Below are 19,766 nucleotides of genomic sequence, written 5' to 3'. Positions count from 1 at the left end.
ATTTGATCAAAAAATTTTGGACATGTGCCAAGTGTCAATCTTTATAATTCAAAACAATAATTTAATATTTTGTAACCTTCAGTATAAAATTTTGGCACCTCTAAAAGCACTATATGAAGGGATCATGAATTATGCATTCTTTAAAAGTTAATAAACTGACTGGCTTATAAACCTCACAGTCCAATTGTTCAGTTCAGTATCTTTTTAACATTAATTAAAACATCATCTACGGTTTAGTGTTTTGTGGTAACTTTACTATGGATAATTTTGTTATTGTATAATATCACAACACTGATGTCATTTAATAATACAGTTCGGGGCTATTTTTCTCAGAATGTTTCCTGATACTGAAGCATAATGCATTAGCATTCTCACAACCTCTGGCAAGAAAGTCTTTTCATCTGTGTTCTGTTGAATGCTGGAGGAAGTTGTTGATGGCTAGAGAATGCACTGGTTGCTATTGCACATATCCTATGAAACCAGTCACTGATTCCCAAAGAGGAAGGCTGCAACATGGATTGCACTATGGTAACCTTTGATGGCATCGTGCTGCGAAACGTTCTACACAGATTCACTGATTTTTAACATAATCTTGATGGCTTATCTCCTTCACAGTGCATACCATTTCAGTCAATCCACATTGAATGAAGATCAGTGAATCTGTATTTTTGAGCAGCATGTCAACACAACTTGTGACTGCACCAAAAGGACTCTACGAATCAGCTATCTCCAGCTTCAGCTCTCTCAATCCGGACAAAACTGCAAAGGCCTCACCAAGCAGGCCTGCCACTTCGTATGCTTTCTTCTGCTCAATCTTCTCATAGTTCAAAGCCTCAAAGAAGATGTCCAGGACTAATATGTTCTCTCTGAAATTGAATAAAACAACATATTTGGCAGACATGGTCAGTTGACAAAATTCAGCCTGATCAAGATGGTGTGTGTTTGTGTTTGGAAGGATGGAAGGATCATACTGTATAAATACTTCCCTTTAATGTCTTAAAAATATTACCATCATTTTACATAATTGCATCACCACATAATTAAGGACTCATCATGCACACGTATGATGTAACTGACAAAAAGTGAGTGAGGGATGTATTGCATGCTGAGACGGCAATAAGTCTGTACTGATAACAGGAGAGACACCTCCTAAGCCATATTATTGCGGTAACAAACTCCTTTGCACCTGTAAAATGACTGTGTCACGTACTGTGCCAAGTACTGGCCATGACCTGCACTAAAGTTATAGAACATTCACAATTAGGCAGACGCATGGAGGGCACAGTCATCCCTCATTCACAGGCCAATGGACTGCACCAAAAAAAAATAAGAAACCGCTCTGGGTCATTGAGACCCACTGCTTACCCGATGTACTGCTCTGTCTTGTTGAATTTCTTGGCCAGGTACTTGGCAGAGGCTTTACTGGGGATTTTGACCATGGAGAGCTCCTTTCCATAGCGGGTCATGTTGCAGGGGGTCTCGCACACGCAGTAATCGTTGTCCTTCTCAACCAGGAAATCTGCAGACATTTTAACCAGACTTCACACACAAGCACGCTGACGAGACACTTCTGCTGCACTGTGTGTTAATGCGCAGCGGGGAGTTTGAAGTTTTCTTTATTCGACAAAGGACTTTATTACACAGCCATTGTTCCGAACGAGATTGCTTCCTTCTGAAATAAATTTCTTTATAACAATATAAAAACTGGGGAAAAATCATATGTTCCAGATATATGGAATATTTTGTGTGATATTTTTCCCTGCACGGTAAAGAAACAAACAAATAAATCATGTAACGTTATTCCACAAAAATAACCTTGTGATGAGAAATATGTTTTTGGCAGACAATTATGTTCTGCATACTTAGAATAAGAAAAATGCACTTGTATAATAGTAAAAGAAAAGTCAGAAGCTGTTCTAATCAAATTTTCTGCCAAGAAAAGACTTTGTTTTATAACCTGTGATCAGTCTGAATTTGAGGGGCATGTTTCAAATTGTGGGATCTTTGGGCTCCAGAATGCAATGGTGGGAGGGAGAGGTCAAAAGATTGGACACATTGGTCTGGAACTTTCCAATTCAACAGGGTTATGAAGTGAGGCCCTGGAGCCTCAACAGAAGCAAAATCTAGTCATCCATTGGGATTCAGCTACACCTCACACAGAATGACTCTGTAACATGTTTAACAAAGCTTAAACGAGAATGCAAGTAAGAAAACAAGTTTAATGTATGTAAGCCTCAAGTGGCTACTATGCTGCATCAGATATAATGATGCTTGTCTGCCATGGGGTGTCACTGTAGAGAATGACATTTCAAATGATTTGAACCTTTGAATTTTTTTTCCCCAAAAAAACTGATTTGAGTTGGTTATTTCTTCAGAAAGCCAATGGGAATATTAAGATTGCATAAATTAAAGTTAGGTGAAATGAATCACCTTATATGGGCTCAACACATACTATTCGTACCATCTTAACTGTCACTTTAATGTAGTGAGGTGTTTCTAGGAGTTGGCTTGTTGACAGAGATAAGAAACAGCCCTTTCCATTATAGCCTTTGAATCTTCAGTACAGTTTGATGTGTTTATTGTTTTCTGGCGAGTGCATACTGACTAGCAGCTGTGTGACAAATGCCAGCAATTAGACAAAATTACGATCACAAATACGCTCAACATGTTGGGATATGTTTATTTGTTCTGATGCTAAGAAGCAGCAACCAAACACCATCAATTATGTCCACCACGGCAACATGCAAATGTGGTGCATCTGCTGCCATTGTTCACTTTCCATAAAATTTAAATAACGACTAATTAGGGGTGGAAAAAAAATGGGATTAAGTTCTTAGCAACTTAATCAAGTAGTCTGATTCACTGATTTGCAAGTGCTTCTAAACTGCCGGTCTGATTAGTTTGGGGGGCACATTTGATTCTTATTCACACAGACTGATGCTGTCTTGTGGATTGTGGATGCTGTCATTTCACTGATGCTTCCAGATTCATGGTGGTTCTTAAACTCCCGCGCAACTCATTTCAGTGGAAACTGTGCGCCATGAATTAATACTACATTGTCAGCTGTTTCAGGGGCAGATGAAAGGTGAAGTGCAGTGCTACAGCAGTTCAAACATACTCCATCACCTTTGGCTCTTTGGGACTTCATCTCCCATCTACCAGAGTTTTGCCTGTTTAGCTCACTGCAAGTGAACTGGGCAATGCCACCTCAAATTCATGTGACATCAGGGGTATGCTGGATATACAAAGACCAGTTTTGAACATCCTCTGAACATCACACCTTACCTAAAGCTGGGTCAGCACAGTCTTTGTACTGCTCAGGTGTGCATACGGTTGAAGTCCCTGTAAAATTCGACATGAGAGGATAAACGTTTACCATATCTGCAAAGTGCCATGGGAAGACCAATATGTCGTGGAGGCGGTTTTCATCTGCAACACATGCACCAGGAGCAAAAGGCTTTCCCCCCCCTTTCCTCAGCACAAGAAAACGAAGACTAAATCAGAAAAATGACTTTACTGGCATGCCACAATTTTCTCTACCCATTTCATCGTGTTAAGCATAATTTCAAAGAGATAGTGTGGGAGGTTCACTACATTTTCTACACGGGGGGAAAGCCACCACCTGAAAGCGGCTTGATTTGCAACGCAAATACGGCATCAGAAAATTACATACGCTCCGAACAGAGAATAAATTGTGTTAGGAGAAGATAAAAAGCAGAGAGATTCCTGCCTTAGTGCGACGCCTGAAAAATAACGATACCTTTTTGCATTCAATTTGTAAAATAACCCATTATAATTATGTGATGTAAAACAGGTTTCCCTTTCTTTCGTTTATGTGACAAGAAAACAAACAAAAAAGGTGAAATGGTCGCCTTCTGGTGTTCAAACATCAAAATACAGTACACAATCCTGAAATTTACTTGACTCACCTCCAATTACCTAACTCAAATGACAGGTTTTCTCTTTTAACCTTCCCCCTCTCTCCAGGTTCATATAGTAACTTTGAAGCATAACCGTTATGAGATTTGACTCACAGAGGAATCCCTCTTTATGCAAGAAACACTGATATTCTCAGGCAACAGGATTTATCGGGGGCCCGCATCAGCACAGTACCTGGCATGTGCACCATTCTACAGTTGCAGTTCTCCACCAGGTAGCGCGTCTCGCAGTCGATGCGGCAGGCTGTGATGCTGTACGTGGAGAAGAACTCCGAGTCGATCGGGGTGGACTTGCAGTCTCCCCAGGGCGGAGGCAGATACTGAAGCTGAGATAGACCACAACACATCGTTTAAAACCGATGCAGAATATCAGCAGTCAATAACATCGCATCAAGCTGAGCTCCTCCAAAAGCCAGCTCAAAGCAACCTACTGACGCCCAGTATACAGAACACATGCCGCCGGGAATACACTCCTTTGGCATGGTTACCCCTGTACATCCACAGTAATTTTCAGTGTTACCTCAAAAAGTAGTTTTGGGACTAATTATAATGACAGTTATCCCAATTAATGTAAGAAACTGTCTGAGACTACTACTTGAATACTGTTTGCACTTTTTAGTGTTTATTAACAGTTCTGTTATGATATAATCTATGGCGCCACAGAGGGTACATTGACTTAAGGCAGTGATACATTTACTTACAATCATACAAAGTTTCACAAATACTGATGCATATTCAGCGGAGTGCATAGCAAGAATAGTACTCAGAAACAGTAAATAAAATTTAACAGGTGGAAGTATCTTTAATCACAGCTCACGGAAAGCCACAAGCAGACATCATGCAGGAAGTCACAGATGCCAAAGAATTCCTGAGGAAGAAGCAGAGGATCATGGGAAATGGAGACATTTAAAAGAAGCACACAACTTCAGACAGGACACCAGAGTAAAGGAGTCTGGGTAGTTTTTGTCTTTTATCAAATCTTTGCAAATTGCTTTGTACAAGAGCCAATGCAGAAAATAAAACATCTGCTACTCAACTGGTTAAATATAAACCGAAACAAAAAAACTTAGTTACAAGTGTTTGGAATGTTTGCAGCAAAACAGGATGGTTTTATAAAAGAAAATACTGAAAATATGGAGTCATTGAAATGCAGCTCATTTGTCTTCTGTAAAATAACTTTCAATTCAATACAGGAGTGGTGGAGAAGTGAGTTCAAAGCAAGACAAACCGATTTCCTTCACAGCAGTGCCGTCATGAAAGGTTTACATCATTCTGCAGAGTGTTCTCTTTCTAAGACATGGGGGAGGGTTTTTTTTTTAAATATGGGAAGGTAACATGTCTCCCAAACCAAAGTTTGCCTGTGACAATTAATTTATGATTGTTTCATTGTGTGTTCATACTGGAATCACCCACAATCACATAGTTCAAGCTTTGGGGCAGGACCATGGATTGAGAAATTGATGTATTACCATACTGATAGGGTAAAAAAAATCTGACAACATAAACCAAACCAGTGAAATGAATACATTAACAATTTTGTTCACCTTGCACAATGATTACTAGATTCTGGTAAAGTGAAAAAAGATCATTTAAAATGTATGGAAATCAAAATGTCATTATTATATGTTATTGCAATATTCAATGAGATGAGTGAGAGTTGCATCCTACAACAAAAATACAGCTATATTATATAGTATGTTCACATACTATCATGATGTCATGTCATCATGACAAGACAATTCAACAAATGGTGATAAATGTTTTTAAACATTCCAGTAAATCAGCAGAAAATAGCAAATCAATGCTATTTTACTGGGAACTTAAGCATGATTCTAAATAGAAAGGTATGCATAATTACTCATGATTAGTTTTGTTTAACAACTTGGTAAACACCTTCACGATGAACAATATGTACAAAGTTTACTGAAGACTTTCTGAATGACTTTGTATTATATCTTTTACATTGACATTGAAATGGTAGGAAAGATGAGTCATTATGAGCAATCTTAAAGACTACAACACTAATATGCAAGATATCCAACGGTTGATGTTGTCTTTCTTTCAATTTATGCAATTGCTCTTGACTAAATTACAATGAACAGTTAAATTGTCCTGCCATTTTCTGAAAGAATCCTCTTCAGTGCCTTCCCCCAAAATAATTCACAAAAGTGTATCAGCAATTATTTCAAACCACAGGGGGTAAAACCTAAATGTCTGTTTATATCAGTGGGTATATATAATATGGTATTCATAACTATTCCTTAAATGAAAATATTTGCCATTTTCCATTGTGTTTTCGGATATATAAATATGTGTGTGTTATAAAAGCAATGACAGCAGTGGAAAGGTCACTGAACTGTTATTTGGCTGCACATGTTTATGTAGATGTCTATAATAAAGCCATGGTCTTCTATGAATAATGGTACATAAATCACAAGGACATGAAGCACCCTAAAAAACCATTATGTGATTATGGTGGAGCTGTTACCATTTTTCTTTTTTCAGTTATTTGGATATGGATATTGAATAATTCCACAGCATTTTGTTTCTGCTCTACCAATACCATTTAGATAATACAATTACCTAAATGTAATATAAGTTATGTCACTTTATTATACTGTTTGAGTTATAGACAAATAAACAGTCCCTGCATTATACTATGGCCTTGTGTAATCATTTTTAAACATTAATGTCACAACTGATTAGTCTGCTGGCTTTATTACGATATTTGTCTGTTATGATTCAGTAATAAAATGGCTGTTGGAATTACCTACCAGAACCTCAAAGCAACATGCATTTTTGGGAATCAAACAAAAATAACTTTCCAACAGACCCCCAGATACAGCGGTGTTTAAAAGGGCAGCAAAAAGGGCGACAAGAAGCACTGATGCGGAACAGGTGGCCAACAATGTTTTACGATCCAAACCACTTGACACTTTTTACACTTGTTACGTTTACTTTCCACGTCTGTTCTTGCCGTTGATGAGGATCTGCTTTTTCCGCGCCTTTTAAAATACCAAATAAAAGAGCCAAGACTTTCTGTGCCTTTGTGATGCAAATCTATTCAGAGTTAGCTGAGGCATTTAGATGGGATTTTCAATGGCCTCCACCCACAGAAACCCAAGTGAACCAACCAATTAAATCCTCGGTCAAAACACAGCTTCAGTTCCAAGAGCATAAATCATCCGTGAACACTTTGGTGCCGCGCGGCGATCAAACAAGCACCTGATGAATTATTCCGCGCTTTATCTGAGGACACCGGTTCTAAAATAACCAAAATGCAGAGCTGAAAGAGACAGGAGACAGTGCTGTACACAGCAAAACAGGGGCATAATAACCAATTCAACCCATCCAATGGAATCATTTATAAAAGGAGCGACAAATTTTTTGCTCGATTCCTTCCATTGATTGTACATTGGGTGCAATCACCCATGTAACCTTTCTTCATTATATTCATTGATAGAGATTGCATTGTTATTGCCACATGCAATACATCAGCAAAGCAATGTGGTTGAACAACTGTATGAGAAGCACACGTCAGTATTTTGGCAAAGAGCAGGAAAGTTTGCTAATTGCTTAGTGTGACAGTGAAATTTACTACTTCAGGATATGGAATCAGGTTGACTGATACAAAAAGTATTTTTAAGACTAATGTCTTTTGGTTTCCTGAATATCACAGATATTGGCAAGCCATCCATAACCTTCCATAAGCCCATAAGATATTAAATTTTAAAAATTCTCCCTCTACCCTCCGGTTTAATTACAATTGTTGCATTTCAGTGAGCTTGCCCCAAGAGGCATTAGGGCATTCAGCACACAGTGAACTTTCCAAAGTTCTAATTGTTTTATACTTGTTGCAATGCTACCCACAGAGCATTTCCTTAAAATCTATTCAAAGTGGAGGCATTTAACAGCACTGTATTCTCAAGCTAGACCAGATGCACAATCACTTGTCATATTTCTTAATCGATTGATCCTCTTGGGATATTTTCTTGAGCTATACAACAACAACACTGAATTATAACCTGTGATTTGCCTCCAATATTAATGTTCGTAGCCGGGGGGAATTAGTACATACAGTGTATTGTCCTTTTTGTGATTCTTAACAACAAAGTGTTTCATATCAGTCTGGTGGCTTCCCACCTTAACATTTTTTAGCATATCTCGTCATTGCTTTTCATTTTTCAGTAAACATATTTGATATTAAAATATGCCACAAGCAGTCAGAGTCTATCAGCATCATGACGTGCAGAAACATTTTCATTTCTAATTTCATGTCACTTGCCCTAAGATCATTTTTTAACATGCATATTGAGCCGGCAGTGTACCCTGCTGTTCCTCCGATTATGCATACAGTTTCTTGTATTCCTCTCATCTCCTGTAAACTTCCTCAGCCAGTTTATGGTCCCTTATAGGGTTAGTAATTCACAGAAACCGTTCCGTGTTTTCCCTCTGGATGGAAGGTGATGATCGTCTAAAACTTTAAGAAAAAACTACCCTTGAAAAGAAGGCCTAGTCTGGTAGCTTTGTGAAAGCTGGGGCTTGCAGGTAGCTGGATGCAGTGCCATCACAGCACCCTGAATTTAGCCTCCATCAAAAGTTGTTTTATAAGAACCCAACAAAGGCAACTAACATGTAAAAGCCTAAAGGAACAGCCACTAACACACAGGAGTGAAGCACCACCAAGCCCTACAATAACAAAATCTGATGGCGGTGCCATTCTGATGCACAGAGGTTCACTCCATAGTGACACAATCACTTAAAAGTGTTGTTTTAAGCAGATTTACCATTTTAAAAATTGCTTTTTTAAATTTGGTGTTTCAGCATATATTTGATGATGTATATGTAATTTTATTGCCCGGCTGATTTTGTTGGATACATTTAATTTTCCTGCTGTTAACTTCTTTATGTGTGTTTATACACCACTCTACAGTTTGCCAAGGTATTTTTACTGCTTGGCATGCTGATTAGTTGAAATCCCTCCAATATAATGTTCAAGTTCAATCCAGTTGCCTTTCACTTTTCATATTACTGTGAACTGATGGAGCAGTCAAAATGACGGTGAGCAAATGACAGCTTGTCTTTGTGGAGACAGAGGAAGGTTAAACAGACCTCTGCTTCTCTGATCTTGCCTAGTGCTGGGCTCCCAATATTAAAAGCAGATCAAGGTATTGAATGAAACTGTTCTCCATCCATCAATCCCAAACAAGTCACAGTGGTTAGGGAACAGGCAAACCAGGACTTCCTCTACAGTTCAGGATAAGTCAACTGCAACTCAATATGAAATCGATGCCATTCTTTTACCATCAGCCCTGCTCTGAATTATTGCAGTGCATTTCCTCACAGTACTGAACACAGACACATCCTATTCCCTACTCAGTATTTTTATTGTGGAAATTAAACAAGGGTAGGTATGGGTCAAAGAGGACAACAATGAGCTAATACTACAATAGCCATTGTCATACAACAGCTATATACTATATACAGTATTGGAATGGCAGGTACACCATCTGCCAAGTTTCAGGTTGGTGGGGCATGCTCCATACCAATACAGCACCAAGACCTGGCCCCTTTTTGTCCAATTTCTTATCGAAACAACCATAATAACCGTAAGGTCTGACTCATAACAAACATTGAAGTCTGTACATATATACAGTACACTTTTCCCTAGTGATCACAGTGGAATAGACCAAAATAACCACTGTGGAAAGAAATAGCCTCTTTATTAGTTTTCAACACATGTCATAGATAATATGTTTACTTTTCCAACAGGAAACAACTGATACAATCAAGTCAGCTCTGTAGAGAACTCATTGAAATAATGAAATCTTTAAAACAAATTTCAGGAGCACAGGTTTGATATTATTTGCAGCTCTCATTAAAGATGAAATCTATATACCTTAAATCTCTTGAGCTGAATTCACCTCTAAAGATATTGGATAAGCTTTAGTTTGGAGATTACTCCTGAGGCCTGAAGTTTGAGATCAATAACACACTTTTTTGTGTATCAGGAAAGTAATGGATACACTGTAAACTGCAAAATAACAAAGAAGGTCTTCTGAATGTTAATTACCGCACTCTCAGAAACCCTGGTCAGAGGCAAAGAAGAAATTACGCTTGTTAATTTGAGCTCTATTTCAGCCCCCGTGCGCTAACAATAATATTGCTGCCAATGTCACAATGACATCACAATGTCCTTAGATCTTTCAGTGTCCTTTACAGACATGGCTCCTCATTCTGCTTTAGAAAATTAAGAGCCATGTTGACAGGATGACAGGTTATGACAGAAATAAATCGCAGAGAGGCACATTCCAATCACAAATATGATACAGTCAAGTACAGTTTCAATAGCTTGTAGCTGGGTACTGGTTTTGACAGGAATTAAAACCTCAAAAAAGAACCATGGTAGCTCCTTAACCAAACATAACGAAACAACAAAATGGCAATTAAACTAACACAACATCAGATAACAACCAAGGAGTAAACAGATACAACCCAAACAGAACGCATAGCAGGACACCATACGGCCGCATGCTTGTATTTAGAGAGTGAGGCAGTTTGGGGCAAAGCCAGCTCCTTCAGTGAAGACAAAGACTTAGCACAACGTTGCTGTGACGTTACAGAAACATTGTGACGGCTCAATGGGTTAGCCAGGAGGGACGAGGTGATGTTCTCTCCCTGAAGAGGACCAATGAGAAGGGGGGGTGACAATGAGGGTGACAGGTATGACACGTGGATGGGTGTTGATGGCGTGGGCTGCTGCTGCTACGGGCGACATGACTGCATTCCAGCGTTACAGAGAGAGAGAGAGAGAGACAGAGAGAGAGAGAGAGAGACAGAGAAAGAAGAGCTGGCTCTGGGCCTGACATGCAGCAAACCCCGGTGACAGACATACGCTACCCGCTGCTCTTGTGTGGAAACAAATGTCTGGAACCCGGGGGCCACCCCAAAGCCCAGCTCCTGTACGAAAGGCGGCTCGGCCTGGGAGTGAATCTGCACCTTTACGCCCGCCTCATAGGATGTTTCATCTGGGGGAGATGAGTGAACACAGGGCCACATCAGCACAGAGGCAGAGAAACTAGAGGAATGGACACAACAGCAAGTCAGGAACACCCAGCCTCCACCTTCGGCGTCTTCCGTTGACCCCTCCCCTCCAGCTCCACCCCATCCGCCCCCGCTTTCTCATTGCACCCAGGTCGGCTCCATCGGTTGCCGTTTGAGTTGAGGGATAAACGTCTCGCAAGAGCAGTGTGATTTGACCCTCCTGCTGGAGGCCACAGTCCTGCAAGATTTCCTTCCAGATCTCTACCACAGCTGGTGGGAAACTGGAACTCTCACTGTGATAGTTACTTGGACTTATGTGGCTAAGCACTTGGGCAAGGCAAAAACCTGCAGACGCTGCCACCCTTCCAGAGAAAGACTAGGCTCTACAGTGAATGGGAGTATGACAAGAACTGACAGTAATGCAGGGAGTACACGGCGATATGTGGTAGGAAATACACTGTTGGGGAATAAGGATTATGGCAGTTATTTGACTGAACCAGGAAGCTGCTCACAGAGGAATGGACTTTGGTTCTGTGTTCTCACAGTACGAATGTTCTTGCCAATGTCTTTTTACATGCTATTAATACACGCTATGAGGACTAAGGTCACACATTACTTAGTGTTCATATTATGCAGAAACAGTAGCTATTTCCTTGCCTTCTTTTACAAAAAATTGCACACAAATTTGTGCAGATACACAATCTGGAAAAACTGTGAAGACATGATAAACCTGGACTGCACTTGAACATTCTGTGAAGAAATTCCAAAGACATGGGTGATTATAGTACATTGATTTGAAAATTCAATACACCCAGAATGACAATACCAAAGCTTTTCGATTCTTTCTGCCTGCTTTGAAGTAGCAATCGAAGAGCTTTGGTTGATGGTAAAACTTCTAGCAAAATTCAAGTTTTTGTAAAACCTATGAATGGATAATACTAGCAACATGCTCTTTTGATTTTCTCTTTGAACATATTAAACTCTCAAAGCAGAGCTAGTGAGGAAACTGATATACCCAGCATTTTGGAGGTGCAGGTTTCACCCAAAAAATGGGAGCATTTTCAGAAAAACAAAACAGTTTTGGCTCAATCGCAAGGAAGGGTAGAGTCATCATGAGAGCTCAAAGCAAAATCCTCCACAGGACATCTTGGAACGAAGACAATTTTGCCTTGACCTACTGTGGATAATGTGTCTGATTGTAATGTATGCAAGGAAATGCGTTTCCATTAAAGTTAATGCACACTGAGGCAAGTTAATGTGCATTTTCTCAGTAGGTTGATTCAAATTAAGAGAGTCAAAGCACTCAAAATTTTTATGTGAAGTCTTTCTGTTGTCACACTTCTTTTTTCCCCGCATCAACTCTCAGGAGGTGACTTGGGTTGTTTTCCTAAAAGCATTGGCCTCTCCTCCCAATGTATACACTTTTAAATAAAATGACTTGAAATTAAAATGATTCAACTTACAAAAATAAATCATCCAATCATGTTTTAACTCCAGTGTTAATATGGTGGACTTGTGTTTGCATAAACCTCTTTCACACAGAGCAATGCCAGTACAATGCTGGTACAGTATTACTATACCATCTGTTCAATGGGTTATCATATCAGCATAAAGTATAGCAGCGCAGTTCCATTGTACTATCGTACAATATCTTCTATGCTGTAATCAAGGTACTGCTGCTCCAGTGAGAACAGTCACATCTTTACATTCATAAAACCCGGAAATTTTGCCATGAAGGTGATACAATTTTCAAAAAGACTCCAGTTAGATGGTCAACTATAAATTACATGACTTATTGACCACATAGGTTTGACCAGTTTACCAGTTACTCTTCTTAAGTCTGTTTTTGGGATGCTCCCGTGTCTTTAGACAAAAATGTTAATTTGTTGATCAAGTTTACAAGTAAAGCTACACGTAAAACTGCAAATACTCCATATATCTGTTGCTAAGCAGTTTGCTTGTATGAATACAGTCAACAAACATTTTATACAGGCATTTTATTGACTTTGAATGAATGATTTTCCTGATTATTTATGCAATTGACAAGCTGGTAGTGTGCTTCCATCATACTTGAGTCTATGCAAAACTGGTCACTGAGTAGTCTATGCCATGCAAAAAACAATTTGTCCCATTCACAGAGGGACAGAGAGGTCACTGTTATGTAAACAGTGTTAAAGTTGTACTGCAGACTAATGTTAGCTTTGTGGTCCTTCATGTTCACATTAAATATGTGTCCTCTTTTTAACTTCAGAAATTGCTGAGTACACTCATTATGTTCTGATTGAAAGCTGTGACTCATAAGTGCAGATCTCTTAAAACAAATGAGCGAACAAAAAAACGTGCCCTAATTGACTGTTCTTGTGAAATCCAATAAGGCAATTTTATTTAAGAAAAAACAAATAATTTACTGCTTCTTTTCAACTCCGCACAGAACGTTAATAACTCAAGTAAGGAGACAGTACACATTTCCAAATACATGCTGACCAAGGCGTTTTAAAGTATGAGCAAATCAATGTTTTGGCCTATAAATAGTGATTGAAATGAAAACTTTCTTTATTGGAGTCATCTATATTAATATAATGCAATATAATATAAAATAAAGATGGATGACAGTGCTTGAAAAAAAAAATGTATGAAGATATTAACCTTGTCTTATACATTATCCCAGGGACCTCTGGGACTGACTTCATATGCATTAATCAATAGAGCTAAATGAGTAGCTGGATAGACAAAAGAGAGAAATCTACTGCTGTGGTATTCATATCAGCTTTTAGCATTTAGCATTTCAGCTTTTAGCATTCAATCTTCCCATGAAAGTGGGTATGGTTGAAACACTTAACACTGGGACATGTAATGCCAGCATAGTATTTTGTATAGTGACAGTAAGGCACAGAGCCTCTTCCACAAATTAGTCCCACAAGGAAATGCTACCACTCTGAAAATATAGATCTTGATCCTCGACAGAGCTCACTCCCCCAAGCCAACTGCAGGCATTCCTCCCAGGCACAAAACACAAATCTGATGGGTTCCTTCAATATTTGACAGCAGTGTTGGAGGAAAGTATTCTTTTGCCCTGTGATTGTAACCAGACTGCAACAGGACCGGGCTAATAGGGTTCCATCTTGAGCCCTGATGGTAATGACACTGTACCTGTGGTCCTCTTGCCCAGTCCAAAAACTCACCCACCAACAATCCGAACTGTGGCTCAGAATTAAGAACAGATTCCAGAACAGTCAAAATTAAGGGTGCCTCAAAATCTTTGCACACAGGAAGATATTGACATTCATTGTCCGAGGTCAAAGTTGTTACATATCTCAAGTGGATGCACAGTGGACATAAAAAGCCATGTAAGACATAATTTGCTTATGGGCCACAGCATGGAGGCATTAGTTAAAAAACAACAACTATATCCACATTTGGCTTCTTTGGTATGAGACTTTTTTCTATTTTGAGGGGTTGTACCATCACTCTACATTGGTAAGTTGGTATATCCACTTTGTTTGTGGAGAGACAACACTTTATTTAGCTGTTAATATCAGTGTTAAAATCTGACATTTGTTCAAAGTCAGCAAATCTTAACCGGCAGGTTCTTCAAAACAGTCACTTCTAGATCATTTCACTCATTGAAATTCATGAATTTATGCAAAGTATATTGCTTATTGCTATACTTCCTGCTCACAATCTGTTTGCTAAGTACAATAAAAAAACATCATGTTAAATTAGTAGTACCAAGGTATTTATCAGTTTATTTTAAGAGTATAAAGAGCCCATTCAAATAAAGGGTGACCAATGTGTTACATGAAATCCTAACATCCTATGTTAGTGGGTTTTATCATACTAAGAACAAAATTTTAGGTACTTTGTCTTTCATTTCGAGTAATTGTTTTGGTTTGTTTCAACCTGTCATCATGAGCTGAGTTGTTGCAGAAATGACCAAAAAACACAAAGTAACCAAAAACAAAACAGTAAAAAAATCAACACAAAACCAAACATTTGTTTACTCAAAGTTAAAGACAATGTACACCTGAACTGAGCCTAAATCTATATATGGTTTAACGTCAGTTAATGCTTTAATTCCCTTGGATCCACTGAATGAGAATTTTACTATTCCAGCTACTTTCAGCAAAAGCAAGATTGTTTATTCTAAACCAAATATCAATGTACATTTTGTTTATAATAAATTTTCCATGATTTATAATCTGAAATGGGTTAGGTTTTAGAAGATTATCTGCATATTATCTTAGTCATTGACTTCTTTGAATTTATTGCAAAGTGAGATTTCAAAGTTTACCAGTTGCATGGATAACTAGACAAGAAAATGGATTACAAGTCATTTTATCTGAAGAACCCTGTGTAACTGCATATATAAGTTAAAGAAGCACGCTGTGTATATTATTGAAATATTTACATTGAATCGTTTCAGGATATTTCCTACAGAACACCTTTGATGGTGGCCCCTGGTTGACAGGAGCTGTCTTGCTTGCTGGGGGTAAGTCTTTCTGGCTTATACCCAGTCCCTCCAGAAAAGATTACATCCTAATCAAAGCTCATTCAAAGGCCCTGAAGCCACCCTTGAGTTGTATCAAATATAATTGATTGGATCAGAAAAGGTGGTCACATGTTGGTACAGGAAGACATACATCATAATGACAGTGGCTGATGTACAAATCAATTTCTCATTCAAACAAACTGCGATCACTGAGATAACACGTTTTTGTGTCTTGAGCAGACATCCTTCTGAAATGAACCATCAGATGCCTCCATACCCACGTTAATTTGCTGAGGAACAGATGAACAGCCATGTAGTCAAGAACGTACAAGTTTTCTTTTCTTGGGCTTGTCATTGCTGAATTATCTTTATACACAGCCAGTAGTTTTTTTCCAGTACTATCCTTTTTTAATGCTTTCCCCCTTTATTTAAACCTTGTTTTGGAATTGTCAATTGTATACTAGATGGCAGGAATCGAACCTGTGCTTTAGAGCTCAGTTTGTGATCAAAGGGAGCACCTTATGCATTGAACCACCTGTCTGCCCTTTCAGTCTGATTCTTACAAATGCACATACCCCACATAGGATATTTTAGCTGGATATTTTGTAGATGCTGGTTAGCCTTGGTAATGGATTAAAACATATGGACTAAGATCAGGATGTACCAGATCACAAACCTCCCAAATGAAATCCCCTTGACCACAGTGAATGATCTAGGAATACACGGAATTTTTAAAGAAATCACTGACGTCCTCTGACCAAATTTCACCTTCAGAGAAAAGTAGTTTTCTGGCAGTGAAAAGATTGAAATTCAGCACAGACAGTTTCTATTTAAACAAGTCACAAGCGAACTTTGGCATCAAAAGGTGTAAAGAGATGGATTGTAATCATTGACACATATTCACCGTAAAATGGAACTGTGCAGTGGAAGGAGCAAAAGCTGATGCAAATTATAGATATTTACCATAACCAGCGCCATTACCAGTTACAGCACTTTACGCAGATGATCAGCCCAATAGCAGGTGGGTTCCTTAGGTCAGCTGAGGTGTCATTTGCTCCCACACCTCCACACTGTTTCTAAACACAGCAGCTGCTGTAGTTGGAGCCAAAATAACATCTCATCATGCCCTAATAGGATCCCACCTGTGCCTCTTCAGCTCTCAACGCATAACAAATGGAACTACTATGGATTCAATGGATTTTCGCTTAAAATTTCAGCACTGCACTGCACAGTTCCTTTGAGACTGCAAAATAAATGGTAGGGAAAGAAAACAAATCAGTAACACTTTATTTTAGGGTAAACATCCAAGGCACTCATTTGGCCCTGATGGCCATGACCGCTTAAGCTATAAGCTATAAATAAGAGATAAAGAAAGCACCACTTTACACACTTGAGGGACACTTAATTTGTGGCAAATAATGTACTACTAAACTCATTCTGACTATCTTCCACACTATTATAAACACATTAGTAAAAAAGACCAGTTATAAAACACATTTCCTGAACTCCAATACCTGCTGAACTACTCATCATTTAGTCATGAGTACAAATACATTACCTTCTTCCTGCCTGTCATTTTCCTAATGACCTCTTAAAGGGGGTACTAATACCTAACAATGTGTTAAGCAGTGGGAAGCAAAACCTTAAATATCTAGTAATGTGCGGATATGTGTAGGGGGGAAAAAAAAACATAAGTACCTAATTGCCAATTCCCCCTTAGCTTGCTAATGAAGCGCTAATAAGGTCTTAGCAGCTTGTGTGTCAACCCTAACATAGAGTGTTACTGAAAACCTGTTCTCTCCCTGGTCTGAGAAACAGCGGTGATGATAGGAGGCAGAGCTTTGTGAGGGCACACACACACAACAGGAAGTTGAGGGTGGAGGGTGGGTGGGTCGGTGGGTGGGGGGTGCGGGGGTTGGGGGGAGAGACGGGGAAGTGCACGGGAGGCTGTGCGTTTAGTACCAGTTGTTGCTGACACGAAACAAAAGTCTGAAAGCCAGGAGCCACACCAAATCCCAGCTGGTCTATGAAGGGCGGCTCGTCCTGGCTGTGGATCTGAACCTTGATGCCTGCCTCGTAGGATGTCTCGTCTGTGGACACAGCAGGCCAGAGAACGTGAGGACGGGTTGCCTGGCAACGGCTCCGCGCCGCCCCGTTAACGGTCCAGGTTCTGTGTGCGGGTAGTCGGTCAGTACGTGGTATGACAATAATAAAACACTAGGAAAGAACTAGTGAAAAATGCAGAGGGCCTTAGTACATTATATTTGCATTCATTCATTTGGCAGATGCTTTTATCCAAAGCGACTTACAAGTTATTTTCAGCAGCACAACCTGCTAACACAGGCTGCAAAATTAGTTTCTGCTTTACAGAAAATACAGAAATTTTAGCATCAGCATAACCACAACATTAGTCAAGGATTTCCTCTTTTGCTATGTGTCATGATTCCTTGCATTTGGTTTTAAAGTGTGATTACATAAAACAGTAATTTCAGTACAATGGTAAACCTGACACGTGTTTTGTTCATTTCTTGGTGCTAATGTAATGAGTCCCAAAAATCAATTAAATTTGTATGAATGAAATGTACTTTCATTTAACATATGATTTTTTCAAGTTATATTAAAAAGGTATCAGCTATAAATGCAATACTAAAAATGTTTTAAATAGGATATTTAGGTAATCACTGATACCTTATTATTTTTTTGATTTTAGAAAATGTGAATTGTAATTGATACAAAGCAATGCAAATTATACACACTGCTGCCCTTGGTTTGAGAGATTTTCCATTCTAACAGAGTAAATTACTTTTCATTCATCCATACCAACTCATTTCTATGAAACACACTTGACTGGAAAAAAACAACCCACCAAAACAGAGTGATTTCTGCAAATGGTGTGAGTGCACTAGGAGTGCCCCTGGTACACTGTGACTTGGCTGTGACTTCCGTCTACAGACTCATCAGGGCTAATGTGTAGCACTGCACGAGTTTCTAAACTGAAAACACAACAGTGCATACCATTCTGAAACAAAAAATGCATGAACATATGCACATTGGCCACATAAACATATCACAGAATTCCAGTGAGTATCATAATCATCATTGTCATATTTTACTATTATTATTGCTGGCTAGATGATAATATAGTGGCAATAGTGGTAACAGTGGTAGTATAGTGGTAATAGCAGTTATTGCCTCCTGCTTCTGCTATTGCCGCCAGCTCTTTTTCTGCTGTCAAAGCATCAGGGTGCCTGGATCGATCATAATATGTATTTAGGCTTTTCAAACAAAGGTTTTGAACCACTCAGTCTTACTAAGCAGAAGCAGAACTCATGAAAGCTTACTTTATCTTTGCCAGTGCAGTGCTTTAAAATGTATTTGTGCACATTACGACCATACAGGGACTCTTGCTTGCTGTTTTCAAAGTGTAATATTGATCAGGAATATTAACATTACTGGAAATGGAAGCAACAGTACAGAGAATAAGTGTCTCACCTAAAATTGGCTGTGTCTTAAAAATCCCACCAATATCATTTTATACCAAGCTCACTTTCTCAGAATAATCATTATAGTCTCTTTAATAATAATAGCTGTTTAATATCTGTGTGTGCGTACTATGTCTCTTTATTGCATGAGCTTTTCATAGAATATAGACACAGTGCCCTCCATGTTTATACATACCCCTGAACATAAAGATGTGACAAGAAATGCTCATAAATGTTTTTCTGCCTAAAATGCTTTAAAAGCGTTATATTTTTATCTTACTTGCTTTACACAAATAAAATAACATTTTTCACAAAATCAGTTATGTTGAAACGTATCTCTTGCAGAATTGTCTAGGGTTTCTTCAAGTTCTCTCTTCTGTGGCTTTGCTTTTAAAAGAGGCTTCTTCCTTATGACCCAGCCATGAATGCAACGTTCATGCATGCATCTTTGAATGGTTCTTTCTGGCACTTTGTAACCTGAAGATATTAGTTATCATCCCAAACCACTGGTTTCATAGTCCATGGTGATAAGATAGATATGCATCCTCATCCTTACAGGATTGCCCCCCTACTGCTAACTTCATAATGGACACTACAATGGAAAGTGATAAGTTCAGCTTGTGACTTTCAACTTGTGGAGACCAATGGCCCCAACCCTGATAATGTATGCTACCGATGAATCTCTTCTCGGTGTCACCTCCTTTCATAGGGCAGGAAAACTGGAAGCCTTTGGATGCCTCTATACAGTTCCAAAAGCTCCCAAAAACTTTTAATAAACAGAACATTCGTATAGATTTGTTCTTTCCGATTCTA

General features: G+C 38.9%; 1 protein-coding gene across 1 annotated transcript in view; it reads right to left on the bottom strand.

Annotated features, from left to right (window-relative positions):
- asic1c (acid-sensing (proton-gated) ion channel 1c) overlaps positions 1-19,766 on the bottom strand; it is an 84,410-nt gene that overhangs the window by 12,776 nt on the left and 51,868 nt on the right. The window contains exons 3-7 of the mRNA XM_036519365.1: positions 17,434-17,561; positions 4,114-4,264; positions 3,286-3,342; positions 1,366-1,519; positions 775-866 (exon numbers count right to left, since the gene is read on the bottom strand). Coding sequence (XP_036375258.1) covers positions 775-866; positions 1,366-1,519; positions 3,286-3,342; positions 4,114-4,264; positions 17,434-17,561 — 582 coding nt within the window. The remainder of the gene's footprint in view (positions 1-774; positions 867-1,365; positions 1,520-3,285; positions 3,343-4,113; positions 4,265-17,433; positions 17,562-19,766) is intronic.

The sequence above is a fragment of the Megalops cyprinoides genome, chromosome 24, assembly GCF_013368585.1.
Source record: "Megalops cyprinoides isolate fMegCyp1 chromosome 24, fMegCyp1.pri, whole genome shotgun sequence".
NCBI classification, from domain to species: domain Eukaryota; kingdom Metazoa; phylum Chordata; class Actinopteri; order Elopiformes; family Megalopidae; genus Megalops; species Megalops cyprinoides.
Note: the sequence above shows the minus strand (reverse complement) of the source record. Positions and strands in the feature narration are given on the sequence as shown.